The following is a 26,225-nucleotide window of genomic DNA, read 5'->3' as shown; positions in this document are numbered from 1 at the left end:
GTCTCCTATACTGTCCTGTGCTATGCTCTCCTCCTCTCATTTCCACAGATATACAACAAACACATGTTTACAACCAAACTTTCCTGCTATCAGTAGGTGGCGCTATGACCGAATCATCCTATTAGCATATATATCTGTTCAGACCCGGGTCCATAGCAGTACTGTAAGATTTTGTCCACATTGCATAAAGTATATGGGTAGTACTGCATAAAACACAGCGAGTTCCTTTGTAATGGCGAATGGTCAACTTTGAGGCCACTCCCCTGCCACACGGTAATACTTTTGAAAGAGTTTTGGAATGCGTCTATTCCCTATGGTGTCCTGAGTGGACACAGTGAATTTCAGCTCAATTCCATGAAGTATGTGAGGCGTGAAAAGTTTTGAAGCAGGGTCACAAATAGGCAAAAAATGGCCACAAAAGTCAAAATGGCGGACTTCCTGTTGGGTTTGGAGGGGGGGTCCAAGAGACTTTTTTGTGCGTCTTGGGGTGATACACATGTGTGCTAATTTTCATGATCCTGTGTCAAACTGGCCAGCGGGGCTACGCGTTAGGGCAACAAATACAGGGAGTTCCTTTGTAATGGCGAATGGTCAACTTTGAGGCCACGCCCCCGCCACACCGTCAGACTTTTGTAAGAGTTTTTGAATGCGTCTATTCCCTATGGTGTCCTGAGTGGACACAGTGAGTTTTAGCTCATTTGGATGAAGTATGCAAGGCATGAAAAGTTTTGTAGGAGGGTCACAAATCGCCAAAAATTAACAGAAATTTCAAAATTGCTGACTTCCTGTTGGGTTTGGAGGGGGGGTCCAAGAGACTTTTTTGTGCATCTTGGGGTGATGCACATGTGTACCAATTTTCATGCCCCTACTCAAAACAGGCCAGGGGGGCAGGCAGAAAAACCTATGAAAACACAACATTTTGTGTAGCCAGTAGGTGGCGCTCTGTCAAAGCCTCAATATTGTTGTATAGATATGTTTAGGGTCAGACTCTGATCATACATGTGACATTTCGTACAGATCGGACAGAAAACGAAGAAGTTATAGAGACTTTCTGTGTCCTCAGAAATGGTCAAACTTTGAGGCCACGCCCCGGCCACACCGTCAGACTTTTGTAAGAGTTTTGGAATGCGTCTATTCCCTATGGTGTCCTGAGTGGACACGGCGAATTTCAGCTCAATCCGTTGAAGTATGCGAGGCGTGAAAAGTTTGGCAGCAGGGTCACACATCGCCAAAAATGGCCACAAACCTTCAAATGGCGGACTTCCTGTTGGGTTTGGAGGGGGGGTCCAAGAGACTTTTTTGTGCGTCTTGAGGTGATACATATGTGTGCCAATTTTCATAATCCTGTGTCAAACCGGCCAGAGGGGCTACGCGTTGGGGGCGCTATAGAGCCATTTTTATATGTGCATTTCAAAAGTCAGCAAATTTAAAAATTTTTCGGGCGAATGAATTTTTCTACCAAGTTTGGTGAGTTTTTGGGCATGTTAAGGCCTCCAAAAATGCGATCTCGGAGGGGGAAAAAAAAAAAAAAAAATAATAATCCTAAGGGTTTCAATAGGGCTCTTGCACCATTCGGTGCTCGGGCCCTAATAATCTTTTGCTTTATCCTTTGTTTAAAATATATATTTTTTCTCCTCATAAAAATATTTTCTAATATCTGTCAACTTGTAACCACAAAGTTAGATGCAACTAGTAGGTAACAAAAAGAAATTGTCGTTTTACTGTAATAAAACAATAGACCGTAACAAATTACAACGCTGCTTTGCGTGAAAAAAGTGTCAGCAGACGGAAGCCGAAATGGGACATTCGAGATTTCCTGTAAGTTCCGCTCCAGCTTCTGTCAATCTGACAGTAATGAGTTCTGTTATTAGATGCCTTCATCTATGTATGTCAACCGACATGTGATAAGTTAGCGCTGATGCATATATGTTTATATGTCGCTACTGTTATTTGTTTGTAGAGGTTTGCTGTGTACCAAGTGTTAGCTAGCCTGCTAGCTAGCTGAGCTGTTAGCCGCATGAAGCTATAAATAATACTCGTAATGACTACAAACTCTCTCCATATGGTACTTCAGGTTGTATATATATATTTGTGTACACATAAGGGTTCCAGCCCAGAAGTCCTCTTTATACTAAAATGGACAGACGTCACAAAGTTTAGGGCTACCTACCTACGCATGTTTGGACTGACGCTTATTAAGTGGGACCAGGGTGGTTCATTCATATAAATTAAATTAGTCCCATTTTGACCAACTGGTTTTGCTGCCTACCTATCGGCTGATGACAATGTAAGCAATGACAGATTAGTATTTTTTATTGTGGAATTAACATGTGAAATGTAGGAAAAGTAAGGAAATGTAGTGATTTTTTTGACTTTTGATGTAGAACAATTGATTAGTCTATCTAGAGCTGTTTTGATAATTGATTCTTGTTAATTTAATGTCATTAGCCAGATAAGCCATATGAAGACATTGTCATGGTCTGATGGGTGTGTTATACAGTTCTGTTTTGTTCACACAGATCCCCACTGATGTTGACTGGATGTAGAAATCTGTCCTGCACATTTTTGTCATTTATCAATAGAAGACTTTGGAGTAGGAGGATTTTAACTTCACACACTGCCTTGTCTGTCCGACCATCTCCTCCTTCGCCTGTTCTCAGTCACAGCCTTTTTACCACCAGGCAAACCTCAGCTCAAGTCCCCCCATCTGTTGGTTTGTCTTCCAGCCGCTGCCTCTCTCGTTTTGCTTGTGGTTCTGGACTGATGGACTTGCATGAAGTTCTGCAGGTGTTGGAGCAGCTTGCTCCTTTGTCTCTTGCCGAGTCATGGGATAATGTTGGCTTGCTGGTCGAACCTAGCAAACCTCGGCCTGTGAAGACCATCCTATTGACCAATGACCTTACAGCTGCTGTCATGGAGGAAGCAGAGGCCATGAGCTGCGACCTCATTATATCGTATCACCCTCCATTGTTCCGTCCAATCAAACGTCTGGTTCAGAAAGACTGGAAGCAGCGTTTGGCCATCCGTGCTGTGGAGGCAGGAATAGCGGTCTTCTCCCCCCATACTTCATGGGATAGTGTTAAGGGAGGAGTAAACGACTGGCTGGTGGCGGGACTCGGTAAGAGGTTTTATGAATGGAAAAATATGTTGCCGTAATTGCATATTAATGAAGGTAAAGGCTCATTCTCTGAGTGCTTTTTCCATCTCTGATGTCAGGCAGCGGTCAGGTGTCTGTGCTGAGTCAGGCCCTTGGTGGCGCCTCCCACTGTCACAAACTGGAATTCATGGTCAGGAGCACGGAGGACCTTAACACTGTCATGGAGGAACTAAGATCTTGTGATGGTGGAACAACGCTTCAGCATTCAGTCAGCAGGTTGTGTGATCGGATGAAGGCATAATGTTTAAGGATGCTTGTTTTGTGTTCAGCAATGCAACATGTAACATCAATATTTACCTCCTCCCATAATAGGCCGGATAGCAGTGGTATCCATGTCAGTGTAACCTGCTGTGACTCAGCACTGACCCCAAGTGTTCAGACTCTGTTACAGCACAGCACTCCCAGCCGGTCTCTCAGCATCCTGAAGTTGGAGAACGTACAGCATTAACACATCACAAGATAATTAAAACAAGCAGCTTCAATTTCCTTTACAGCAGTTTAACAAGAACTGATTTTGACCTGTTGCTCCCTGCAGCCGCCTCTCCTGGGACATGGACAAGGCCGACTCAGTGTTTTGGACCAGCCAATATCTGTGGCAACAGCCATCCAGAAAATGAAGTCTCACTTGGGTTTGAGTCACCTCCGTTTGGCTCTGGGTTTAGGGCAGACCCTGGGTGAGAGACAGTGGACACTTACCTTAACAGAGTACATTTATTCAATGCCATGGGGTGTTTTTATCCACAAATTATTTTCATGGGAAAAACAAACTAATCTTTTCCATACAACAAAACTGATTTTAATCTTCACACATGCATGGGATTCAAGTCTTTAGCCTGAATACATGGAATCTTTGTAGATGCCATTATTTTGTTACATATTAATTTAGTTAGTAGTAGTAGTTTAGTTAAAAATGTAAACTAACCAACTAACTTGCTTATTTAGACAAAAACTTAATACTTTTCATAGGTGAAAAGGTCTTATTGGTAAGGGACTATTTTGATATTTCAGAGTCCTCTGTGTGCTCTATGGCTGTGTGTGCTGGCTCTGGGGCTTCAGTACTGAATGGAGTCAAGGCAGATCTCTACGTCACAGGTAAGAAGAAACCACTGTATGTTTTTACTTTATTGTTAAGACAATTTGCTTGATATAATTGTGCCTTTTTTCAGGGGAAATGTCTCACCACGAAGTGCTGGACGCAGTAGCGAGGGGAACCAGTGTCATCCTCAGTGACCACAGCAACAGTGAGCGAGGGTTTCTGTCTGTTTTCAAAGAGAGACTAGCCGTGAGCCTGCCTGACAACGTAACAGTGGTGGTTTCAAAGGCTGACAGAGACCCACTGGAGGTCGTTTGATTTGCAGCTGGACTAGTTTGTGGGATAACCTAAAATGTTTGCATAAACTATCGACTACCTAAAAAAAGCCGTGTCCCATTTTGTGATGAAAAGTGCTTCCTTGGTACATATTGTACTGTTTGTCATGTATTTCTGGCAGGGTCTTAATAAAAATGGGTTGATCAGATGGGCTGTCCTTGCGTTAGATAAAACACAATATAATCAATGCAGGAGGAGATGAAGATAAAGGATGTAATCTGTAATATAAATGCATGTGGCTTGTACATGCATTGGATCTATTTACAGATGACACATTGTGTGTTTTAATCCTGATAATCAGTGACCTCAAATTTGTCTTTGGTTTCAAGGTGGAAAGAATTTCTGACCACATGGTTTCCCTAAAAGGAAGACTTTATGGTATCGTGCACAGGAATAAAGATAAAATAATCCTCATCAGATTAAATGCTTGTTGTTCCATATTAAACCTGCTGTGTAGGAAATCTCCTGTTCTGCAGGAACTGAATTTAAAGCCAAATTATCTAATGTTGAGAGATTGAGATTAAGTAGTCTCAATAAGATGACCTTTAGACCTCAATGAGCAAACGTAGGTGCACATCAAACAAATTAGCACATACATGTCGAGGAGCAGACCCATTAATACACTGTAAACAACACACACCACCTGCCCCACTGTAGCAATAAAACACAACAAGTAACAGTCCTCATTATTGGCCTTTACAGAGTCTTGTGGCTGCAGAGCCTGCAGCACACCTGTCAGTTCGTAAAAACATTAGGAGACGTCATGCACACCTCGCTGCCCCCATCAAGATAATGACCTTTTTCTCAGCATGGAGTTCACACCTCCACTTCCCCTCAATTCTCAGTAGCTTTTATCCCAGCAACACACAAATGGAGAAGGTAAACAACAACTACAACAACATGTATACATTTCACTCCTGAAATCGGACTCCAGCTGTCACTTTTATGCTGGCTAGGATGTCTGCTAGCAGGTTGGCTTGGATCTTGTCACAGTTTTCCCCATTGCACCTCAGACAGTCAACTACTACAAATAACAAATAAGTATGTGTGATAAGGCTTTTAGCTGCTTTTCCAAAATAAAAGTACATACATGCATATTAATGGTGCATTAAAATTTCCCGTGACCTTTGCCATCTCAAGGAGGTTTTGGCTATAAAAAAAGCAGAATGGGGAACATGCTGACAACTGCTTTAAACAGAGATCTGCAGTGAACACATCTGAGTTTATGCCAGTGTTTTTGGAGGATTCAGACGCAATACCAAGCAAATTCAGACACCCATGTTTATGTAGTGTGGCCAAATTGCAGCCATGGGCCAAACTCTTCTCCACTTCCTACCTACATGCAGGGCCTGACTCCCTGCTGAGACAGCCTAACAGGCTGACTGCTGAGAGGAAGGAACATGTCATCAAGTCATCAAAACCCCACAGGGGACCTGCCAGTGAACTACTGGGGTTTAGAGCATGTATACGAGGCTCTGTGTTTCCTAGAGTTTTTAATTTAATCACAGGAAATCAAGAAAGTAAGATCTTTGATGATTGATTGTATAACAAGGTCAGAGAATATTGCATATATTACTCTAACCTTAACAAATTCTGGTGCATTAATATACACTGATTGAGATGAAGCACATTTTAACTTCCATACTGATCTTGTATAGTTCTAGGTACAAAATTGAATTTAATTCTTGTCATTTAGTGACATTTGCTGATCAATATATTTGAGTGAAATGAGTTAAAGCAACAGTAAAGTTTAGTTTTTTTGCCATAAAAGAATCCCTGATTTTCCCAGTCACCTCCAGCGTTGTTTGTGTTTTGTCAAGCAGGGACAGAAGGGAAGTTGTTGGAATAGGGTGGAGAGAATGAAGAACTATGTGAAAATGGGGCCATTTGGCCTTATGTGTGAAGTTCCACACACCTATTTAATAGAGCCGGCCAGTGCTGTGGGCTCTTATGGCAAAAGACAGCAAAGGGATAGGAACTGAAAATCAGCACAGCTTTAAAGAAGAGACTTCCAGTGCAACTACTTTGATTTTTTTTTGTTGAAGACAACAGAGTGAAGTCTGCACAAGGAGCCAAGAAGGAGCTGAAGAGTGACATGTTATTTTGCAGTAGGTGAAAAGGACGGGTAAAAGGAACACATACAGACGAGGAGAATGCTGAGTGTGGATATGTATCCCAGTTTGGCTCTGGGACCACAGCGGATCGGGGACTGCTTTTACAGAGGTGAGAAGGAGTTCATGCATGAGACACTGGACTTGTGTGAAAATTATTTTTGAGTGTGTTTTATTATTATGCCTCAAGTTACTTGACTTAACCTGCATTGAATTTAGCCTAAAATGAAGATGGATTAAAATACTTATATTTGGACATGTTTTTTTAAACCTTGGATGTCTTTATTTCCACAGAAAGGGAGGCTCCTGCACACTTACCACTGTTCCCTTCTGCCTGTGATGTGGCTGCCAAAGCTTTGCCCCCAAGGCTGCTGGCGCCTCCTCCTGTCCCCACTGAGCCTTCCTCCAAACCCCAAAAAGATGAGGTGAAGATGGAGCTGGAGAATGCGTCTCTATGGAAACAGTTCAGCTCAGTCGGCACAGAGATGATTATCACAAAGAAGGGCAGGTGAGACAATACTGATGACCTTTCACTTCACGCACACTTTTCCCCATTCTCAGCACTCAGCACTGCTCTTTTTACCTTTCTAGACGGATGTTTCCTGGGTTGAGGTTGAAGCTGTCAGGCTTAAATCCTTCCCTCCGTTACATCATTCTCCTGGACATTGTTCCAGTGGATAACTCCCGCTATCGCTTCCAAGGTGGCGGCTGGCAGGCTGTCGGCGGCGCAGAGGCAAGGTTACCAGACCGGGTGTTCATCCACCCAGACTCACCTGCCACAGGTGCACACTGGCAGAGCCGCACCATCTCCTTTCATTACGCCAAGCTCACCAACAACACGCTAGACACACAAGGACATGTAAGTGTTGTAGATTAGACCAGTCACTATGGATACAGAATACAACATTTATAACATTGGTTTGTGAGCTGCACATTGAATCAATTTGTTTCTCACATTTTCAGATCATCCTTCACTCGCTGCACCGCTACCAGCCCAGAATCCACGTAATTGAAGCCAGAGATGTGTTGAGGTGGGGTGGAGGACAGCACTCCTTCGTTTTCCCAGAGACTCAGTTCATCACCGTCACCGCCTACCAGAACAACAAGGTGAGACTTGTAACACATCTGTTGCATAGTAGACATTTTGACTTGTCACTTCCTTGCATATACAAGTCAGTTGTAGTGTCAAAGGTTTAGTGCAACATTCTAAAAATAAAAGAAGCAGACAGTAAACAAACTAAAATGTTTTTTTGTTGTTTTCAGATCACAGAGCTGAAGATTAACTCCAACCCCTTCGCCAAAGGCTTCAGAGAGGACGGCATGAACAGCAAAAAGTAATTCACAACAGACCTACATACAAGCACACGCACTTCAAATGAGAGCTTAGTAACTAAACTCTGTTTTTTCCACCACAGACAAAGAGATGCAAGGCAGAAGCGCAAAATGTCCGTCCTGACAGAACCATTAGATATCGGTATGCTAACTGATAACCACATTTATCCCCATTTAAATGATTTCTTTGTAGTAATTGTCTCTTACATTTTTCCCCTCGTCTGCCTCCATCAGTGAACTGTGATCCATGCGACTCTGCTGAGCTTCTGTCACAGTCCCCACCCACCAGCACAGACCTGCAAGCCCTAACTCTGGCCCCTCTGCCTCCACTGCCTGACCCCTCCTGTGGGTTCAGACCCGAGCAGGCTTCCTATCAGAACACGCTGGTGCCAGAGCAGACGCTAGACCTCGGCCAGGCATTCATGGCATCCCAGATGTCTGACATTGGCATGACGATGGCCAATGGGATGCAGGACACACCAGGAAGTGAAGTTGCAAATACGATGATTGGAAGGTATGTGTGCAGAAGTTAATGATGTTTTCCACTATTACTTGTTCTCCTGCTGAGAGGAGGATTAATATTGTTCTTGCATGTGCACTTAATGAACCTTTCTCATTTCTCCTCCACAGATCAGACACCATGACTGAACCACCCTACACCTCCAGCTTCCCTGCTTCTCAACCCAACTCTTCCTCTTTCCCTTCAGCTCCTCTTCCTCAGTCATCTTCCTCCTTTTCCTCCCTCCCTGTTTCTGAATCTTCAGGCACACCTGATTCTCAGACCTCCATTCCCCCTATCGACTATCCCCCCCTCCACTCCTCATCCCCCACACTCTCTACCAGCTCCACCACCCCCTCGCTGCAGCAGACCTCCTTTACCTTCCCCACCCCACCTCCTTCCAGCTCCTCCTCTCCACAGCCACTCCTCTCATCCTCCTCTCCTTCCTCCAACACCTATCACACCATCCCAGAGACAATCAGCCCCCACACTCCAACCAATGACTCTTTCCGTATCTCATCCTCCACCTGTCAGTCAGGTCTGCAGGACCAGATATCTGCTCATTCTCTGCTCACTCAAGCCAGCCAGCAGCTGCATGTGGAACCTCTCACCAGTGCAAACAATTCGCCCACTGATCAAAGCTCAGCAGCTTTTATCTATCCAAATATCCAGCCTATAAATCCTGATCCTACTCCAGTTATCGCTCAGCCTCTCCCAAATCAAAACCAACCTCCATGCTCCCTACCTGCTCCTGCTTCCTCCACATCTTTCACTTTCCCCTCTGTTCCTCCACACATGCAGAATCTCTCATTTTCCAGCATGTCTCCAAACACTGCCCACCCTACTCTGCACCTCCCAAATATGAGCCACCAAGCCCAAACTCCCTCCCTCTCTGCTGGCTTCCCCCCCTCATCGTTCGCCCATCCACCATCCTCTCTTCCTTTCCAACCCTCCTCGTGCCTTGGTGTGTCTTCCTTCCAACAGCCTGCTCAGAACCTACCCAACCCCTCCTCTTCCTCCGCCACCTCCTCATATCCTCAAGTTGAGTTAGGTGCCATCCCTCAGTTCAACCCTGCTCCACCCTATCGCCCAGAGATGATTCTGCACCACCCAACTCTCCTACCACAGCTGGATCCATCACTTCCTTCCTCCACAGCTCCCCAAGCTCTTTACCCTGCCTTTCCGTCCTACCCTCTTAGGCTGCGTCAGGACCCTCACTCATCCCTCTCCATTCCATTCAGGCACCTATACAGACAACACCAGCATGGCCACCCCCACCCGCAGGGGTCCTACCTGGATATGAGCACAAGAGCAGTGTTTTAAGCAATACTGACAAAATGTCTTGATTTTATAGCGCTTTTAGGGGAGTTAGCAATGTATAGAGTTTTATGCAAGATGTAGTGTAGTATACTGTGTGTGAGTGCCTTTCTTTCTGTAGCTATGCTGATGAACAGATTTATGAAATTAAGAATAATTTGTATATATTTGTGGAATATTTTGTTTTCAAATACTCATTCCAGTGTGACAAAATAAAAAGTTTCATGTTTCCTCGATTTTTGTTTTGTAATCAGTTCCTTTAAAACACATAATTAGCACCAGATAATTAATGTAGCATTTTTACTGTTACCCAGTTAACAGTGCCTTTTTGCTCTAATTGTCTATTTGCCATCAGTTATTATTACTCTGATGTATGACCAGGAAAGACTTGGGACATCTAATGACTTCCTGTTTATAAGGTCAGAGATAAATGACATTTATGACAACATGCATCAGTTAATCATTTCCTTTACTGCTTTGTTTTTTTTTTTCGGGGGGGGGGGGGGGGGATTTACACAGCCCTCCTTAATATAAAACCCAGCTACCCACATTTCCACATCTGGGTCACCAAAGGATTAGTTTTCATAAAACAATATCCTAGTGGATCACACCTAAACTGCTTTAAAGCCTGCTCCTTGTATTTAGCCTACTTTGATGGGACATCTGAGTGCATCCTAAGTTAGGAGTTTTTAAAAAAATCTGGCAAGGAAAGCCAGGTTTATCACAAATGATGTTTTAAACAAATAACTTTCTTTCTTTTCCATGCTGAGGAACAATTGTGCGGTTTGTTGTAATATCGAATTACTGACCCATTCTCACCACTTACTGCTGTCTGTGTAGCCAAAGGGTAAGGGTCCACCTGATGTTTACTTAAATTTCAAAGCAGTCATTTATTAACCAGTGAGTAAGCCAATGATGATGATTTGTATACTGGTCAATATTCAAACCCCTCAAATTGCACTTGCTTGTTGGTCTTCATTTGGATCGTGGCACTCAGACCGAGGGTAGGGTGGGTAAGGTTTTCTTTTTCCAATTACAATTCTGCTTTATTCTACTAAATGTTTTTGTTTGTTGTTTATTCTTGCAGCATGCAGTAAGGCATGTATGCTGCTCTGATGTGAGAGGATTATTTTTTTTAGTTTAGTTTTTTATTCAAATAAGGTCACAAAAAGGACACTTTATACCAGTGACATACTTACACTCTTACTGCTGAGATGATGTCAAGCTTTCATTTACGCCCCTCGCTCCGTCACTTGTTGTCACTGAGGCTCTTGAGTACTGCAGCCTCCAGGACGGTTGCCGTCAAACAGCCAAAACTTCTCTCGGAGTCTCTGGCCTTTGAGGATCCTAGTGCCTTCAGGGTTAAAAGTCTGTATGAGCTGCTTCGTGCTCTGGGGGTCTTTAACTTCTGCTCCTTCCCTGTGCTGGTTAACAACTGTGGAAAGGTAAGAGCAAAGTTACACATGAGTGTGAATACATGACAAAATTTAAGTAAGCAGGACTGCAGGTCTCATCTTCTTCTTTACTTGTGTTTCAGCTGATGATGGTGGCACGCACCATCCTGGGGAGGAGGGGGCTGTCCTTGTTCCTAAAGCCCACGGTGTATGCCCAGTTTGTGGCTGGAGAGAATGAGAGTGAGATCTCTCAGTCCATGGAGAAGATGAGCATGTTGGGAATGAGGCCAATGCTTGCTGTGCCTATTGAGGAGGATCTGGGACAGAGCACTGGGTATGGCTCAGTTTTTTTGTTTTAATATTCTAAGCTAAGTGCTTCATATCATCCTAATTTGACATCCCACATTTCAACACCACCCATATCTATACAGCCTTTGTTTATAGTTGTGTGCATGTTATAGTCCATTCCACACTTATGTTACGGTTTGTCACCTCCAGAGAGAAAAGATACGATGACAACATGGAGGCCATGTTGGAATGTGTACGGATGTCCCACAGTAATGCTTGGAGCAAAGATCCAATGATGCAGCTGAAAGTGACAGCCCTGCTAAGACCGGAGTTGTGTGTAAGATGTACCACATCTTGTGTTTACAGATAATAAACCCTTATTTTTACTTTTTTAGGACACATTACATTTCTATTTTGGTAATAAATTCAGTCATTTGTAAAAATTTCTGGGTCATATAAGAACATTACACAATATCTGACTGTTTAAACACAACATACTGTATGTGGGAATAACAGATAAGAACACACCTTTTACTGTTTGATGTGTCCACAGCTGTGTCAGAATGCACAGTCCCGCCTCCCTCCACTGGCCTGCACTTATTTTTCAGCATGTATACTCTCTTTTATGTATGTTATATTTATTTTTCTAATGAGAATACACTTCTTGTGTCAAAGGTGAAACTCACAACACTTATCACACAACAACAACCATACGATCTGGATCTCCTTATCAGAGCCATGGATGGAGAGGTCAGTCTAAATTCACAATGGCTTCCTTCAATTTCCATACTGTATAGTGTATTTACCTTATTATTTATACTCTTTTAGCCAATCACCTTCTCTGGTTTAGATGAAAGGGAGGCTGCACACTTCCTGTGTGGCCTGCAGAGACTTAACAAGATTGCTGAGGTACAGATGTGAACGATGATGTCATATTTGTGTTGTATGGTTGCATCTATATTGGATTTAAATCAATCAAGATGGTTTTTTTAGGCAAGTGTAAACAAAGTAAGAGTCCTGGTTGATGCTGAGTACACCTACATGAACCCTGCCCTGTCTCTTGTCACCATGGCAATGATGAAGAAGTTTAATAAAGATGGCGCCTGGATTTGGAACACATATCAATGCTACCTCAAGGCAAATACATAAATATACATCGGTTATATACACTGAGTGCAAATTGCAGATCAGATAGATAGCCACCTTTCTGTTTTTCAGGAGTCCAGGTCTCTCCTCTTAGAGGCCTTACGTCTGTCCAACAGTGAAGGTTTCTGTCTGGGTGTCAAGCTAGTACGAGGAGCCTACATGGACAAAGAAAGAATGCTAGCAGAGAAGGAGGGTTGTCCGGACCCCATCCACCAGTGCTGGGAGGACACCAATGACAGGTCAGCAACTGGATAACAAACACAGATGATTTCTGACCATGAACCAGCTCTGATATATCACACGTGTCTTTGTGCAGTTACAACGGCTGCATGAATGTGATCCTAGACGTCATAGCCCAGAAGCCTGAGCGCTACCGGATCATAGTTGCCACTCACAACGAGGAGTCAGTGAGGCGAGCAGCCAAACGGTTAGATGGCACACTATTTAGGGTCACGCAATGTCAGCTGATAAACAAAATGAAATATTTGTCACACCAGTCTCATCATACACTCCTTAGGTTGGGTACTACTACCATTTAAGATGTAAATATTGTGTTTGACACCTTCAGGATAGAAGAGTTGGGGATAGACAAAGATGGAGGCTCGGTGTGTTTTGGGCAGCTGCTGGGCATGTGTGATCATGTCTCCCTCACACTTGGTGGGTTGACTTTTTACCTCCTGTAGCAAAACAGGATTCCTGCTAAATATGCAGATTTTCTTATTCTCATTCATATCCCCCATTAACATCTTCTTTACTCTGCAGCTAAGGAGGGTTATGCTGTTTACAAGTCAGTACCTTACGGTTCGGTGGATGACACACTCCCCTACCTGGTGCGCCGGGCTCAGGAGAATCGCACCGTGTTACAGGGGATCCGCAAAGAGAGGGACCTTCTGAGGCAAGAGCTCAAGCGGAGACTCAAACTGAGTGTGAGAAGAGGCAGTTAACAGGCCACCTGCACCAACAGAGGGAACATAAAGAACCATTGAACACTCTCAGTCAGGAGCAGAAGATGTCATTATGAACTTTAAACTAATGTATACCGATACATTTTTCATTTACCTTGCTGTGTAGCTTCACACGTGGCTAGAAATATGCATTTTGAATACATATAATATTGCAGTGCTGCAGCAAAATGATCATTATCATGGTGTTTGTGTAATAAAACCAAAAATATATAAAAGCTCAATTTCTTTTTTGTCTTATGGTCAAGAGTAAAAACACTCAGAACAACAACAGAACAGTTAATCAGCACTATTTCTAAAATACAAATCACACAAACAACTAATATGTAACAAGAGAATATGACAACAGCAGTAACACATTGACAGAGTCTGATATTTGCTGGTTAGTGTTAACTTGACTGATCTTACCTTGTGCAACCAGGTAGGTGTAGTAACTCTTGATGGATCCCACTGGCAGCACGCTCAGGCCTGCTGCTGCAAATCTACTCTTTGCAAATGAAAAGCAGGGAGGTGAGCAGACATTTCTAAAGAGACACAATGCTACAGATATTAAAAAAAATCTAGCTTTTATTTACAAATGTGAGCAGTGCACAAAAGGAAATCTTCTCCAGATGTTGAGGTAGATGTCTTCATGTATGGAATCCCTTTAAAGTGAACAGACAGCTGGACATAGACGTAGATCAACAGAAGCAGCTGCCAAATAAATATGTCATTTACACGTTTTGTTGAGTCCAGACATGTCGGAATGATTGTGTGTTTTCAGCTGAAGTACTGGTTGACGATGTGTTCCCTGCCAGCGGCGTCATGGGGGAGGTCCGTGTGCAGTGGCTCCAAGTTGTCATCAGACTGCACTACTATATCAGGAGCCCTTTCTTTCCTCATGGTAGCTATGTTATGTAGGACAGTGCATGCAGCAACTATATCTTGTGCCCTATCAGGTGCAACCCTCAGCATCTTCAGGCACTGAAATCTCTCCTTCAGTTGCCCAATTGTAATGTCAATGGGAGCCCTCGTCTTAGCCAGAGCTGCGTTATATTGTGTTTGTGGGCCGGGGTCAGGGTTGAGGAATGGGGTCATCAAAAACTGCGTGCAGGCGTAGGCTCCATCTCCAACCAGGACCCCATCGTGCTGACCTGTTGAACACATATTCATTTTTTGACAGAAAGGCCTCTTCACCTACGTTACACGTGTACACAGATTATGTTACCTTGATCAAGCTCCTGGTACAGTTCAGACTTCCTGAAAGCGTTTGAGTCATGGATGGACCCTGGCCACTTTGTCTCCACATTTGTGATGACACATGATGCATCACAGACCATCTAAGAATGCATTAAGACATACATAAAATGCACGATTACTCGGTTACTACTCACATTTAAGTGTATAAAATGCAATACATTCATTTACCTGGACGTTTAAACTGTGTGAGCCTTTTCTGTTCAAGAAAGCACCTGCACCTGGACCAGATGGAGCCTTGATGTGGAAATGCGCGCAGTCCAGCGCTCCCAGCACATCTGGAAATCCTGAAAACCACATTACCCTGAAGTTAACAAGCTCGATATGCCTAACAGATGTATCAGTCCATACCTGCAATCGCAAGAAACGCATCTTTAATCCCTTGCACCCGAGGCGAGTGTTTAGGAAAAACTATGTAGACGCTGAGGAACGTCTTCAGGGCCAGGTACACTTTTCGTATTGACCGCGACACGGAGCTCTTTACCAAGTTTTCTGCGTCGCCGACAGTGTACAAAAACCTGCCACTTGCAAAAAATCTCAGGGCAATACAAACGGTCTGCGTGGTCGTTAGAGCACGATTTCGCCGCGTCGGGCACTCGATATGAGGCGCTAATAAATTACATATGTGGATTATTCCGTCCCGACTGAAGCGGTACCTCTGTAACAGTAACGACTCCGGGTACGCTAAGGGATCTTGACGATCGCGCAATTTCTTCCCAACTTGAAACGCTCTTCTTATTATCAAAGCATCAATGGCAACCGGCTCCTCATCCAAGAACGGAGAAGCCATGTTTAGACAGACTTCCGGAAACAACGCCGTCATCGAACCCTTTTCCGGCATATGTGTTGCTATGACAACTAAACCATCAAATACTAAACCAGGTAAAACCATAATTAACATACAGAGAACATGCATATGTAGTTTTTAAATTTTATATTTCCAATTCAGGCTTTCTTCACACTTCTGTTTATTTACCAAAATGTGTTTTAGTTAATTTACAGTGTTGCTGTTGTCATAGTAACTAGTCATTGATTTTATATTATATCATATCATAATGTTTATGGATGTATTCCTTTGTATTTTTTTCCTGCATATTAAGTAATGGGATCCTTCTTCTGTTTACTCAAACTTTAAACTCAGAATGTTTTTCCCCACATAATCACATTTTTGTCAAAATAAAACAGAAAAAACTCAAGTCAAAGTTTAATATTGTTTATTTACTATTTGAAATAACACTTGACATGTCTGTCTCCTGACTGTACTGCCACACTTCAAATGCCTTTATTTTCTGTTAGTAATAATCAAACCCACACACTGCTGCTGTGACAGTGACAGCTGAAAACAGCTTTGATGAAGGAGAACAGCCAAGCGCAGAAAGGTTGTTGAGGTTATGGAATGAAGACTAGGTTCAGATGGCAAAACTGAATTCCACATATTCTAAGCTCAGTAGTTACTTTGGTTTTGATTTCTGTAGCCGCCTCGCTGGTAGCCCGACTGCTTCTGCTGGTAACCACCTTTCTGATCTGTGATCACAAAGAAACGTAAACACAGTTATTGGTTAAATCCAAACAAGCCTAATGAGCAACAGACCTAATAAGTAACATACCTCTCTGGTAGGATTGCTTCTGTTGGTAGCCGCCTTTCTGATCTGTAATGCAAATATTAAACGGTTAGCACCATTTCTACATACAAACACGAATATCCTTAGTAAAGTACACGAATATGTCTTACAATGATGTTGTCTGAACATACCTCTGTTGAAGTAGCTTCCGTAGACACCTTGCTTAAGGTCGAACACACGCTCATTGTTCTCCACCAAGCTGCCCAGTTTCTCTGCAAGCTGCAGAGCCATATTCTGCAGAGAGGTGGGCTCTGTGCGGTGCATCACCACAGTCTGTGTGGGCTGGTCCAGTGAAGCCTGTTGGGAGTAGAAAAGGAAGCATTTAGAGGACTTCTAAATCTGTGAACATAAAAACCAAACCGAAATCCTGCCACTGTCATTTTGTGGCATCTACAGTGAACTGTTGAAACTCACCATCAGCTCCTCGTTGATGATCATCTTGCTGATAATGCTGTGAACTGTGGGCATCTCCAATTCAAACATCTCGGACAGTGTCTCCATACTGGAGGACAGACACAAAAGTTTTAACAACCACTTCCTGTCTTGTTGGATACATAGAGAGTTACAATGCTGCATGTTGTGCTCACCTGATGGAGTCATATACGCTGCTGTATGTGAACAGGTAGGTCCTCAGTGATTCCTCTTGGATCTTCCTGTAAAAAGAAATTTAAAGCCACATTAAACCTCTGGGTCTTTCACACAAAACGCAAGTAACTGAACACTGAATTTCAAAAACGGAATGAATGAGAGTAGTGAATGCTAACCTGACAAGCATCTCGCGAACTCTCTGCGTCTCAGGAAACAGATCCCAGACCTTACTGTTCATCTTCTCATTGATGATGAATGAATGGCAGGTGCGCCAGTCTCCCATCTTCATGGCCTTGCTTGCAGCTACCACATGCTCCCTCATGCTCTCTGGGGGTCCTAGAGGTCAAAAGGAGAGATACTGCTTTCCTTTCTGGATTTTCTGTGGATTGAACATTAAAGAATTTTTGCGTTTCATACCTAGCAGTGGTTGCCTTTCTCCCACTCTGAGCTGGTGGTGGAACTGCTTGCTGATCATCCTGCGGCGAGCATCAAACTCATGGGCAGCCATGTAGGGGATCTCCAACAGCATAGCTGACACCAAGTACACACACTCCAGCAGCTCCAGGTTGATGTGCATGTGGAATGGCACCTAAGATAGAGGTCAAATGTTACAATCATGCTGCCAGGCTAACACTGATAACTTGTGTATTCAAGGTGATATGATTGTGAACAGGAGTTTATTGCTTATGTAGAACTTACCTGTCTTCTCTTTTCAATCTTTTCCTGCTCAGCATTTCTCTCCTGCATGTTCCTCATGAGCAAACCTTGACCAAGGAGCTCCTTGGCACGGCCTGATGACTGAATGTCCAACAGTGCATTGTGGGCATCTTTAATCATGCCCTGCCTAAAAGCGCAAATGCCCAGCTGGACCATGGTTCTGTTGTAGAGGATCTAAAAAAAAAAAAAAAAACAAGTGCTCAGTGTTCAACAGCACTACTACTGTCCATCAATGTGGGCTGAGTATCTTTGGGTTTACATGTGCCTGCTTACCTGTACAGGTGGATCAGCATGTTGAATGTTGTCCTGCAGGTGGCTCATCAACATCAGGTCCCGCGCCTGGTACCAACGTGAGTGCAGAGCATGGTGGTAGATGTGACAGAGGATAGCGCAGGTACGGATACGATCGGTGCGATCCTTGGCATAGATGAACTTGCAGAGGCGGTCCATGATCACAGCGCTGTCCTCACCCTCACTCTCTTCCTGGTCCTGCTCAGACTAAACAGCAGACACCACTCTTTAATATAAAAATAGATACTCTCTCTCTTGCAAAGAAGGCTTTAACAATCATTTGCTTTTGTTCACCTTGGACTCTCCCTGGAGGCCGAGGCTGCGCCTATGAGCTTTGTAGTCAAACTTGTAATAGGTGTGCATGATCCTGCGCAAGTAGATGCGGCAAATCTCTTCAGTGCTGCCTTTGTTCTCCAGGTAGGTCAGCAGCCGGTCAACAATGCCACAAACTCTCCCCTCATCTTTGAGATTATCAACATACTCTGCAGAAAATATGGAGAATAAAACAATAAGCAAGCAGAAAGGACAAAATGCAAGCAGACTCTTAACCTTAAAATTAAAATGTGACTCCTGTTTTAATATTAACAATTAAAAGAAAAACGATTTATTGCCCCACTCACCCTGTGAATGTGGATCGGTGTTCTGCATGATCTTGGTAAACTCTTCATCCATCCTTTCTACCAGTGTCAACACACACCCACGCACCCTGAAGGGCTAAAAACATAAACAAAACATTTTTTATTACAATGCCATAGGCAGTTTAGAATTAAAAAAAAAACAAGCAACACTGCATCCGTGAATACAAAAATACTCCTGTGATACACAAAACAGATAATATAAAAATAAACATCTACAGGGACTACAGGGATAAAGCATATTCTTAATCCAACCCTGAAGTAAGAACCTACCTGGTCAGAGACGCCCAGATTCTCACTGTCCTCTGCAATGTTCTCCCCAATGAAGATGTTGTTGTTATCAAAGAGGATGTCCAGCAGCTCATCAATGCAATCCAGGCACTTCTTCCACATGTCAGCCTAAAAGAAAATAAAACCATTGTAATTTATATTGTTTAAAACAACTGACATTATGAAGAGAGTCAGTGCATGAATTTAAGTTAACACTGAAGCATCTGAAACCTTCATGAAGGCTGCCAGGTTGGGGTTGTAGTCATACAAGGAGGCAATGATGTTGAACTTAATCTTCACAATGATGCCTTGACCCAAGTTATTCTCAGCAGCAATGGCTGCCAGAGCATGGAGCAGTTCAATCTGAGCAGCCCTGTCAGCAGGAGAAGACTGGATTAGATCTGATGGTGATACAACAGACCTCGCTGAATGTGCTTTAATTGAAAAGTGTAGAGTTACCTGTCTGTGCCCTTTTTTCCTCTCGCTTGCAGGATCTCATTCAGCTTCTTCAACACTACTGCTGTGTTGATCTCTGTGCCCTTAGCAAACATCTTGGGCTTCTCCTGATAGATTTAAAAAGTCGCAGATCATTATTAGTATTAACAGAATTTTGCTTTACACCATATGAGGAAAACGCTTTGCTTTACCTTAACCAGAGGGACGCCTCCCTTAACCTTCTCCCAGCCTCCTTCAACCTCCTCTCCGGCCTCCTCCTCAGCCTCCTCCTCAATTCGCTCTTTCTTTTTGATCTTCTTCTTTTTTGAACCCTTCACACCACCTGGCTTCTCGTCCCCGGTTCTGAGGATAAAGAATGTGGTGGTCAGACATTTACAGTCTACATGCTACTGCAGGATGCTCTTTTCATATCTTAAAGAAGAAAAAGACCAACTTCTTCAGGAAGACCACAGCCAGGGAGGCACCCCTTCCTTCACCATCATCTGAACTTTCACTACCACTGTCGACGGTGTCCGAGCCCCAGTCTTCATCATCATCATCATCATCACTAGAAGAAGATTCATCCTATAGGGAGGAGAAGACACGCCATCAAATTAGCTCAGGTATGCCTTCAAGCACCAGGTTCTTGATCCATCTGGTCTGCTGGTCTCCTACCCCAGATCCCTTGGCAGACTTGAGGAACTTGCTGGCCTCTGGGGCAACTTCTGGCTTCTTCTTTAAGAAGGACTTGGCTGTAACTACCTCATCACCACCCTCTCCGTCACTTTCAGAAGAAGAGCCTTGCAGAGAGGAAACAGCAAATTTAACCATTACAAAGATGAGAAAAAAGCCCTTTTAGAACCAAAATTTCATTTCACTATTGATGTCACAAAATCATAGGAAAAGTCAATTGTCGAATGTAGCAATATCTTCAAACTCTGCTGATAAAAAAAACCCAGCTAAAACAAAAACCATTATCAACATCAACATAAGCAGCAAGCTTACCAGAATCTTCAGGCTCCTTATCGTCCTCTTCATCTACTGACTCATGTGGGTTCTAAAAAAAAAAGATCAAGGGATGGGGTCCACTTTACTTACATACAATGATCAGCATCATTGTAGTAATGAAGCATGAGCCTGTGCTTAAGTACAGGACCACGGTGAGAAACAATTACCTCCTTATATGCAGATATTTCTGATTCATAATCTCTGTTGTACTTGCGGATCTTCTGGCGCAGAGTGCTAAGGGCTTTTGCATTGTTTTTGTTCATCTTCTTTTTTCCCTCTTTGTCCTCCCATAACTGGAAAGTAAAAAAGTTTTAGTAAAATAGTTTTAATCTAATCAATGCTGCAATGCTGGGATGCTGACCTGATTCAGATAGTCCTCCAAGTCAGCCAGAAGACGGATGTAAAAAGGGGGAACGCCCTCTTTGTCCACTATGTTTTTGCTTTTGAGGAAGGCTCGACATAACTGTTCAAACTCCTCCAAACATTTTGCCATGTCACGAATCTTCATAGCATTGCGGATAGTCTTTATGAGGTTGGTCAGCTCTTCAAACCTAAGAAGTACAAATGGCATTAAAAACTGCCACCTTGTATAGTTTATAAGGTATGATATTTACAGAGATACAACACCAACCTTTTATCTTTGGCGCTGCGCACCACTCTTTTGGTGTCCTCCTCATCATCACTAAGAAGCAACGACCTGCAAAAGCAACAAGGATGTTTAAGATCTCTACAAGAAGAAGCACTTCAGTCCTGATTATGATGATTATAAGGTGTATGATATATTGCACTGACTGCTTAAAAGTTGTCCCGGGTGCTTTAGGGGTGATCTCATCGGCGGATGAGGACTCCTCTGACTCACTGTCAGACCCGGTGGCAAAGAAACGAGACATTGCTGAAGGCTGTCAATCTGTAAATAAAAAACCTGTGTGTAAGGAATGGCAACAATCAACATAGAATTTATTCCGCTCTTTGTTTCTAAATTATATATGTACAAACACATATTTGCTCCTATGATATACAGTCATGTCATATTTTTTTTCTATTTTTAATTTTGCAGGCATTTCCATCATGATGTGTACCAATAAATGAAAAGTCTTTAAATTATTAGACATTTAGATAATTCTAAACCGTATAAATACAAAGAGGTGGATGTTCACACCGATTTAAATTATTGTGGCTGTATATATATATATATATAGATATATTTCCAGATGACACTAACGAGAAATATAATGCTGAATACAGCATCATTTTTGTCAGGGGTAGCGTTTGCTTTTATGTCTTTACTGTGGTACTGAAATGCAAAAATTCCGACATAACTTAAAGGACATGATTTTAGTTGCTGATGTTTTTCCTTTTTTCTTCGTTGACGTCGGTACAATGGCTTTTAACGTACGACGTAACGCGAGCCAACCCTTAGCTAACACTATGTAGCTTTGACAGATGGATTGCGACTGGACATCTGAAATCATTTAGCTGCAGCTACAGGGTTCACATAAAATATTGAAGCAAGACTCACATCATGTAAAAACACGATAACAATCAATATTTAACAAGCTTACAGTGATTTATAACCATATAATGGTGAACCATGATAACGTGGCCCAGTGTTGTTGCTAAGCTAAAGCTAGCACCAACCGATAACCTCCCTGCATACAGTAACAAGTAAATACACGTGTCACAACAGGGAATAATAGCGCGCAGTTTTATCAAATAATGCCTAAACTCACCTATGTCCTCTGAGAAATAATTCTATTGTACGTCTGTCGTCTTGGAATAGTTATAAAATCCAGTTTTGCTGCAGGGTGACCACAGATAAAGCGTGCGACAGCCTTGCCGGGCACTTGCGTCAGGAAAGGAAGTACGTATTAGATCAAAAAAACATACGGATGGTCTGCAGCAGATCTGCTCACACACTGACCGCAGTTTCCGGGTTATTCTGCCACCTAGCGGATAAAGACTTTAATTCAACACATGCATAATACTAAAACGTGTTTGTTTAGCATGTTTATTATTATACTATAAAGTATTAATACACTTGAAAACACAATCACATTTACACTACAACCTTTCAACATTCTGTTGTCATTGCCGTTGCTAGGCAATCAAACTATTGTTCTTCACCCTCTTCTTTTTATTCTTCCGTATGTTTTTTGGCGCAGCGTATCTTCAGCATACATTGACCGATTTCAGCCAATCAACTATCAAAATGTTCATCTCACAGACAACATTCCGGGTCAAGTTTTTTCAAAAAATTATAGTTTTTCAAATAGCAGGCAATTTCGGTGTCTTTTTTAACATAGGAGTCTATGAGAGAGCCCTTCAAGGAGGGTCATCTGCCAAATGTTTCTCCTCCTACAAATTTCAAGCTAGACTCTTGTCTTAAAACGCTCATTAGATGCTGCTCTATCAAACTTTTATTCAGAATTTTCTAATTCCGAATCGTTTCCGCACGCCAGGCTCTCAAAGTTGGAGTGGTTTTTGAGGTCTCCTCTGCTATTACCATGGTGACAGGTTGACACACAGAGGCATACACAGCTCTGAATTTCTCTGATTCTCTAGTGTATTAGCAGCAATTAGCAGTACCGGTTATGTGTCACTTAGTTTATAAGAGATAAAACAATCCTCCCACTTCTGTTTTTTGATATAATGTGAACTGTATAATATGTAAACGGAAGACATATGTGATTAAAGCAGTGTCAGCAGTTAAGTCATGTTTATTAAAATTTGTTTATTGAGAAGGTATTTACATTTTATTAAAACTTTAGAAAGTAATATTTTTAATTGGAGCTTTCAGCATTCTTCCGCTTGAGTCCTATACTTCAGCAGCTCTGGGGAGAAAAAAAAAGAAAACCAAAACATTAACTGTGACCTCTAAGGCTATGTTTTCACTACCAGGCTATTTTTTATGTTTCTACAGGACCACAGATCTGATTTTTTATTTTATTTTTATTTATTTTTTTTAAATGGGACTTCAGGATATCCTAAATCAGATACAGTTACCTGCACTGGCAGCGCAGTCTGACGCATAAGGATTTTTTTAGATGACACGTGCAAAAGCATCAGTATGCATGTGTGGGCCATTTCAACAGTGACATTCACACTGAAGTCAGATGCAAGATACATTGCATTATGAATGTGATGAAGTTAGACAAGTCTGAGCTGCTCAACACAATCCAATCTGTACACTGTGGCTTACAATGTGAACGGTGCCTCAATAACGAGTTATACCTTTTTTCAGCCTTCTTATTTCTTCTGATTTTGTTTTGAGATCCTCTTCAAGTTCAACACATTTGGCACAACCTGCAACACATTTGAAAACATTACATTACAAAAGTAATCCTTTACTTTTCAAATGTTGTCTTACTGCTACTTTATCAGACCAACAGACGTCCCTCAATTGTTCCTGCTTTTATCAGCTAATGCCACTGGGAATCTCAGCCCTAGCTTACCATGTTTAGCCTGCAGAGCTCCTTGGCAGGTGGTTGCAGGCATTTTCAGAGGTCTGGCTCGGCTGGCAGCATCACACAAGGTTGAGCTTTCCACAGTATTTGCTGGTCCTGCAGCTTCTAAAAACATGGACAGCAGTTAATAAACTCATTTCACTCTCCAGAAACACAGCTCACATGGCACAGCTCACAATCTACCATCTTTTTTGTCTGGCACAGCTCTTCAACTGCCTGTGGGCTGTTTGAAGGTTTTGATTCTGTTTGTAGAGTTAGATGCTAAAGCTCATTATTAGTGGATGGCATAGAAGCATCTGTGAGGATGATGAACATAAGGCAGGAACAACTAACCTGCAAGTTATGTCCACTTGGTGAACACCACTGCATAAGTAATGCTTAATTGTGCAGTTATAAGACACCTGTGGCAGAGCTGTTTCACAGTCTGTGATTTACTCCTCATATCATTGACATGACAGGCATCCCAGCTCACCATGAGCTTGTTGTTTTCCTGGGAGAGCTCTCTGACTTGACGGAGGCTTCAGAGCTCTGGCTCCTTTGGCAGCATCACATGATGTTGAGGTTTCCAAGGTACTTTTGGCCACTGCAGCATCTGAAAGCATATGAAAAAGAAAATAAGGACAAGCAGGTCCAAAATAACAGTAAACAGAACAGGAAGACACAGTCCAAGCCCACCATCTCTTTGGGTTTTAGCAGGCACAGCTTTCCGACTAGCTGCAGGCTGTTTTAAATTTCTGGTTCCTTTTGTAGTATCAGATGTTGGTGCTTCAACACTATCAGATGATACAGGAAGGTCTGAAAGGATACATAAAACCACACGTCTTTGTGACAACTCTAACCACTTGTGTTGTCACACATTTTTGTTTGCCTTTGCAGCAACTTACCCATTTTCTTCCTCTTTGATACTGGTAAGTTGTCACCTCTGGATAAAGTGTGCTTACTTGCTTGTGAAGGCTTTATAACAGGGTTAGGGACTGATGTGTGGAAAAAAAAACACATAACATTAAAAATTAAACATTGAATTTCAGCATTTTCTAGGCCAGTATTTCTTAACCATTGTCCTCATTATCATCATTAATTGCAACACAAAAAACTACTACACAAATACATTTGTAACAAAACAGTAGACTGTTACCTGTAGGTCCACAGAGTTTCTCTGTACTTGATGAGGATGCTACATTAGTTCTTCCTGATGGCAGCTTCAGACCTGGTGCAGCTCTCTGGATGCCTGTTGGGATACCGCTCATCTGGGGCTTCCGCAAGCCAGAACAGGGCTGCCTGGATCCTAACAGAGCAAAGACCATGTGGATACAACCTCACCTCTTTTACTTTACAGAACTAAAATAAGGACAAAAGCAAGCAAGCATATACAAACGATCAAGTGTCTAAAGAGACATGAAAGAACTTTTACTTAATAAAATACATTGTTGCATGACATTCTAATAACATTTTCAAAGCTGAAGAAGTAGAAGAATCAAACTAATCTCTGCAAGAGATGCCGCCTACCTGTTGTCGTAGCACGCAAGTTGTAGGAGCTTGACATTCCTGTAGTCTTAATACACAAAAACACAGATATTACAGAGAGGCTGTTACAGAGTTCATAACACAGAGGTAATAAATCCTACCCCCTGCGATGCATCACAACTAGAAGCGTCTTTCAAAGCCTTGGCTTGGGTTCGTTGTCTCGTCATGGGCAGGCCTGATGTCAGTGAGTGTGGGTCAAACCGTCCTGGAAGGGTGGAGGCTGGTTTAAACTTCAACAGCCGGGATGTTGCTGTTGACGAAGGCCAAAGAGATTTGACCGCAGGTTGAGTCAAGAAAGTTTTCCTGTCAGAGATGATGTTTGATGGCACATCTGATGGCACTTGGACAGCTGGGTGAATGGGACCATCTCCATGCAGGTCTTTCTGTGGTCCTGAGAGTTTGCCATCCTCTGACTTGGTGGTCAAAGTGAACAGTTTACAGTGAATCATTGGTGTTGAAGTGATCAAGGGGTCTGCTCTCAAATCTAGTGTGTCATCTAAATTGAAGGTGTTTGCTGTGTTATTCTCTGTATCCATGACTTGATGTTTTGAAGTGTTGCAATGTCCTTCTGATGCTGAAAGATCTTTAGTGTCATGTCCTCCAGCTGCAGAATCTCCCTGCAAAACAGGCTGTGCTTCAAATGTGCCATTAGGGGTTTCTACCATATTGGCATTAGGCTCTGTGGCAGGCGGTAGGCCTTCAGAAGTTTCCTCCTTAAGGTCCGTGGTTAGATTGCAGACTTCAGGAGAGGCTGGCTTGTTAACAGTATTCTGGTGGCTGTCACTTAAGCTTGTTTCTGGCAAAGATATTGTACCATTCTGTTTAGAAGGAGGTTTATAATCAAATGTATTATTTTGGAC

The 26,225-nt window shown here is 42.6% G+C and overlaps 6 protein-coding genes across 9 annotated transcripts; 3 read left to right on the top strand and 3 right to left on the bottom strand.

Annotated features, from left to right (window-relative positions):
* The first annotated feature begins 1,774 nt into the window (after window positions 1-1,774).
* Window positions 1,775-4,674, top strand: nif3l1 (NIF3 NGG1 interacting factor 3-like 1 (S. cerevisiae)). Of its 2 annotated transcripts, none has more exons than XM_028431898.1 (7): window positions 1,775-1,818; window positions 2,520-3,118; window positions 3,217-3,373; window positions 3,470-3,593; window positions 3,693-3,831; window positions 4,166-4,249; window positions 4,324-4,674. In XM_028431898.1, exons 2-7 carry the CDS (start codon window positions 2,530-2,532, stop codon window positions 4,506-4,508), a joined length of 1,278 nt encoding a protein of 425 aa, XP_028287699.1. In that variant the 5' UTR covers window positions 1,775-1,818; window positions 2,520-2,529; the 3' UTR covers window positions 4,509-4,674. The 2 variants fall into 2 exon arrangements, with proteins under 2 accessions (XP_028287699.1, XP_028287698.1); XM_028431897.1 differs by having other exon boundaries at window positions 1,808-1,885.
* On the top strand, window positions 4,330-9,791 carry tbx6 (T-box transcription factor 6). The gene is made up of 9 exons (XM_028431894.1): window positions 4,330-4,398; window positions 6,572-6,749; window positions 6,932-7,145; window positions 7,229-7,496; window positions 7,601-7,744; window positions 7,901-7,971; window positions 8,053-8,111; window positions 8,204-8,483; window positions 8,600-9,791. Exons 2-9 carry the CDS (start codon window positions 6,680-6,682, stop codon window positions 9,789-9,791), a joined length of 2,298 nt encoding a protein of 765 aa, XP_028287695.1. The 5' UTR covers window positions 4,330-4,398; window positions 6,572-6,679.
* Window positions 9,792-10,738: 947 nt separating this feature from the next.
* prodh2 (proline dehydrogenase 2) lies at window positions 10,739-13,748 on the top strand. 2 transcript variants are annotated; one of them, XM_028431895.1, is made up of 11 exons: window positions 10,739-10,789; window positions 10,873-11,230; window positions 11,323-11,513; window positions 11,678-11,804; window positions 12,143-12,217; window positions 12,296-12,376; window positions 12,461-12,604; window positions 12,686-12,852; window positions 12,930-13,040; window positions 13,182-13,270; window positions 13,376-13,748. In XM_028431895.1, exons 2-11 carry the CDS (start codon window positions 11,000-11,002, stop codon window positions 13,555-13,557), a joined length of 1,398 nt encoding a protein of 465 aa, XP_028287696.1. In that variant the 5' UTR covers window positions 10,739-10,789; window positions 10,873-10,999; the 3' UTR covers window positions 13,558-13,748. The 2 variants fall into 2 exon arrangements, with proteins under 2 accessions (XP_028287696.1, XP_028287697.1); XM_028431896.1 differs by having other exon boundaries at window positions 10,759-10,794.
* Window positions 13,749-14,332: 584 nt separating this feature from the next.
* harbi2 (harbinger transposase derived 2) lies at window positions 14,333-15,601 on the bottom strand. Its single transcript, XM_028431743.1, has 4 exons — window positions 15,163-15,601; window positions 14,983-15,098; window positions 14,783-14,894; window positions 14,333-14,708 (listed from the first exon to the last, which is right to left on the bottom strand). The coding sequence occupies exons 1-4, from the start codon at window positions 15,599-15,601 to the stop codon at window positions 14,335-14,337; spliced, it is 1,041 nt and encodes a 346-aa protein (XP_028287544.1). The 3' UTR covers window positions 14,333-14,334.
* Window positions 15,602-16,008: 407 nt separating this feature from the next.
* eif3c (eukaryotic translation initiation factor 3, subunit C) lies at window positions 16,009-22,243 on the bottom strand. Of its 2 annotated transcripts, none has more exons than XM_028431848.1 (23): window positions 22,108-22,243; window positions 21,170-21,284; window positions 21,009-21,074; window positions 20,739-20,928; window positions 20,545-20,670; window positions 20,375-20,426; window positions 20,045-20,169; window positions 19,824-19,954; window positions 19,582-19,732; window positions 19,394-19,497; window positions 19,166-19,307; window positions 18,938-19,063; window positions 18,650-18,743; window positions 18,324-18,511; window positions 18,012-18,236; window positions 17,721-17,912; window positions 17,439-17,610; window positions 17,198-17,357; window positions 17,021-17,086; window positions 16,848-16,935; window positions 16,565-16,730; window positions 16,419-16,460; window positions 16,009-16,335 (listed from the first exon to the last, which is right to left on the bottom strand). In XM_028431848.1, the coding sequence occupies exons 2-23, from the start codon at window positions 21,265-21,267 to the stop codon at window positions 16,256-16,258; spliced, it is 2,784 nt and encodes a 927-aa protein (XP_028287649.1). In that variant the 5' UTR covers window positions 21,268-21,284; window positions 22,108-22,243; the 3' UTR covers window positions 16,009-16,255. The 2 variants fall into 2 exon arrangements, with proteins under 2 accessions (XP_028287649.1, XP_028287650.1); XM_028431849.1 differs by having other exon boundaries at window positions 21,170-21,299; window positions 22,108-22,233.
* Window positions 22,244-23,170: 927 nt separating this feature from the next.
* On the bottom strand, window positions 23,171-25,489 carry LOC114452047 (uncharacterized). Its single transcript, XM_028431130.1, has 8 exons — window positions 25,348-25,489; window positions 24,977-25,126; window positions 24,726-24,815; window positions 24,517-24,636; window positions 24,314-24,433; window positions 23,830-23,946; window positions 23,609-23,680; window positions 23,171-23,208 (listed from the first exon to the last, which is right to left on the bottom strand). The coding sequence occupies exons 1-8, from the start codon at window positions 25,382-25,384 to the stop codon at window positions 23,171-23,173; spliced, it is 744 nt and encodes a 247-aa protein (XP_028286931.1). The 5' UTR covers window positions 25,385-25,489.
* Window positions 25,490-26,225: the final 736 nt, after the last annotated feature.

This window comes from Parambassis ranga, chromosome 19 (genome assembly GCF_900634625.1).
Source record: "Parambassis ranga chromosome 19, fParRan2.1, whole genome shotgun sequence".
NCBI lineage: Eukaryota > Metazoa > Chordata > Actinopteri > Ambassidae > Parambassis > Parambassis ranga.
This window is presented reverse-complemented; position numbering and strand designations above follow the sequence as displayed.

Excerpts from the sequence above, each read along its gene's own strand:
- nif3l1 (XM_028431897.1), top strand. Across the intron at positions 3,374-3,469 it reads CTTCAGCATTCAGTCAGCAG|GCCGGATAGCAGTGGTATCC; the intron begins GTTGTGTGATCG and ends CTCCCATAATAG. Across the intron at positions 3,832-4,165 it reads GGGTTTAGGGCAGACCCTGG|AGTCCTCTGTGTGCTCTATG; the intron begins GTGAGAGACAGT and ends TTGATATTTCAG.
- tbx6 (XM_028431894.1), top strand. The coding sequence starts at position 6,680 with ATGCTGAGTGTGGATATGTATCCCAGTTTGGCTCTGGGACCACAGCGG. Across the intron at positions 7,146-7,228 it reads ATTATCACAAAGAAGGGCAG|ACGGATGTTTCCTGGGTTGA; the intron begins GTGAGACAATAC and ends TTACCTTTCTAG. Across the intron at positions 8,484-8,599 it reads GCAAATACGATGATTGGAAG|ATCAGACACCATGACTGAAC; the intron begins GTATGTGTGCAG and ends TCTCCTCCACAG.
- prodh2 (XM_028431895.1), top strand. The coding sequence starts at position 11,000 with ATGATGTCAAGCTTTCATTTACGCCCCTCGCTCCGTCACTTGTTGTCA. Across the intron at positions 12,377-12,460 it reads GACTTAACAAGATTGCTGAG|GCAAGTGTAAACAAAGTAAG; the intron begins GTACAGATGTGA and ends TGGTTTTTTTAG. Across the intron at positions 13,041-13,181 it reads GTGAGGCGAGCAGCCAAACG|GATAGAAGAGTTGGGGATAG; the intron begins GTTAGATGGCAC and ends TGACACCTTCAG.
- harbi2 (XM_028431743.1), bottom strand. The coding sequence starts at position 15,601 with ATGGCTTCTCCGTTCTTGGATGAGGAGCCGGTTGCCATTGATGCTTTG. Across the intron at positions 15,099-15,162 it reads TGCGTTTCTTGCGATTGCAG|GATTTCCAGATGTGCTGGGA; the intron begins GTATGGACTGAT and ends TGTGGTTTTCAG. Across the intron at positions 14,895-14,982 it reads CACACAGTTTAAACGTCCAG|ATGGTCTGTGATGCATCATG; the intron begins GTAAATGAATGT and ends ATGCATTCTTAG.
- eif3c (XM_028431848.1), bottom strand. The coding sequence starts at position 21,267 with ATGTCTCGTTTCTTTGCCACCGGGTCTGACAGTGAGTCAGAGGAGTCC. Across the intron at positions 21,075-21,169 it reads CCCGGGACAACTTTTAAGCA|GTCGTTGCTTCTTAGTGATG; the intron begins GTCAGTGCAATA and ends TTGCTTTTGCAG. Across the intron at positions 18,237-18,323 it reads GCCTCCAGGGAGAGTCCAAG|TCTGAGCAGGACCAGGAAGA; the intron begins GTGAACAAAAGC and ends TCTGCTGTTTAG.
- LOC114452047 (XM_028431130.1), bottom strand. The coding sequence starts at position 25,384 with ATGTCAAGCTCCTACAACTTGCGTGCTACGACAACAG. Across the intron at positions 24,434-24,516 it reads TGCTAAAACCCAAAGAGATG|ATGCTGCAGTGGCCAAAAGT; the intron begins GTGGGCTTGGAC and ends ATATGCTTTCAG. Across the intron at positions 23,947-24,313 it reads AGGAAAACAACAAGCTCATG|AAGCTGCAGGACCAGCAAAT; the intron begins GTGAGCTGGGAT and ends CCATGTTTTTAG.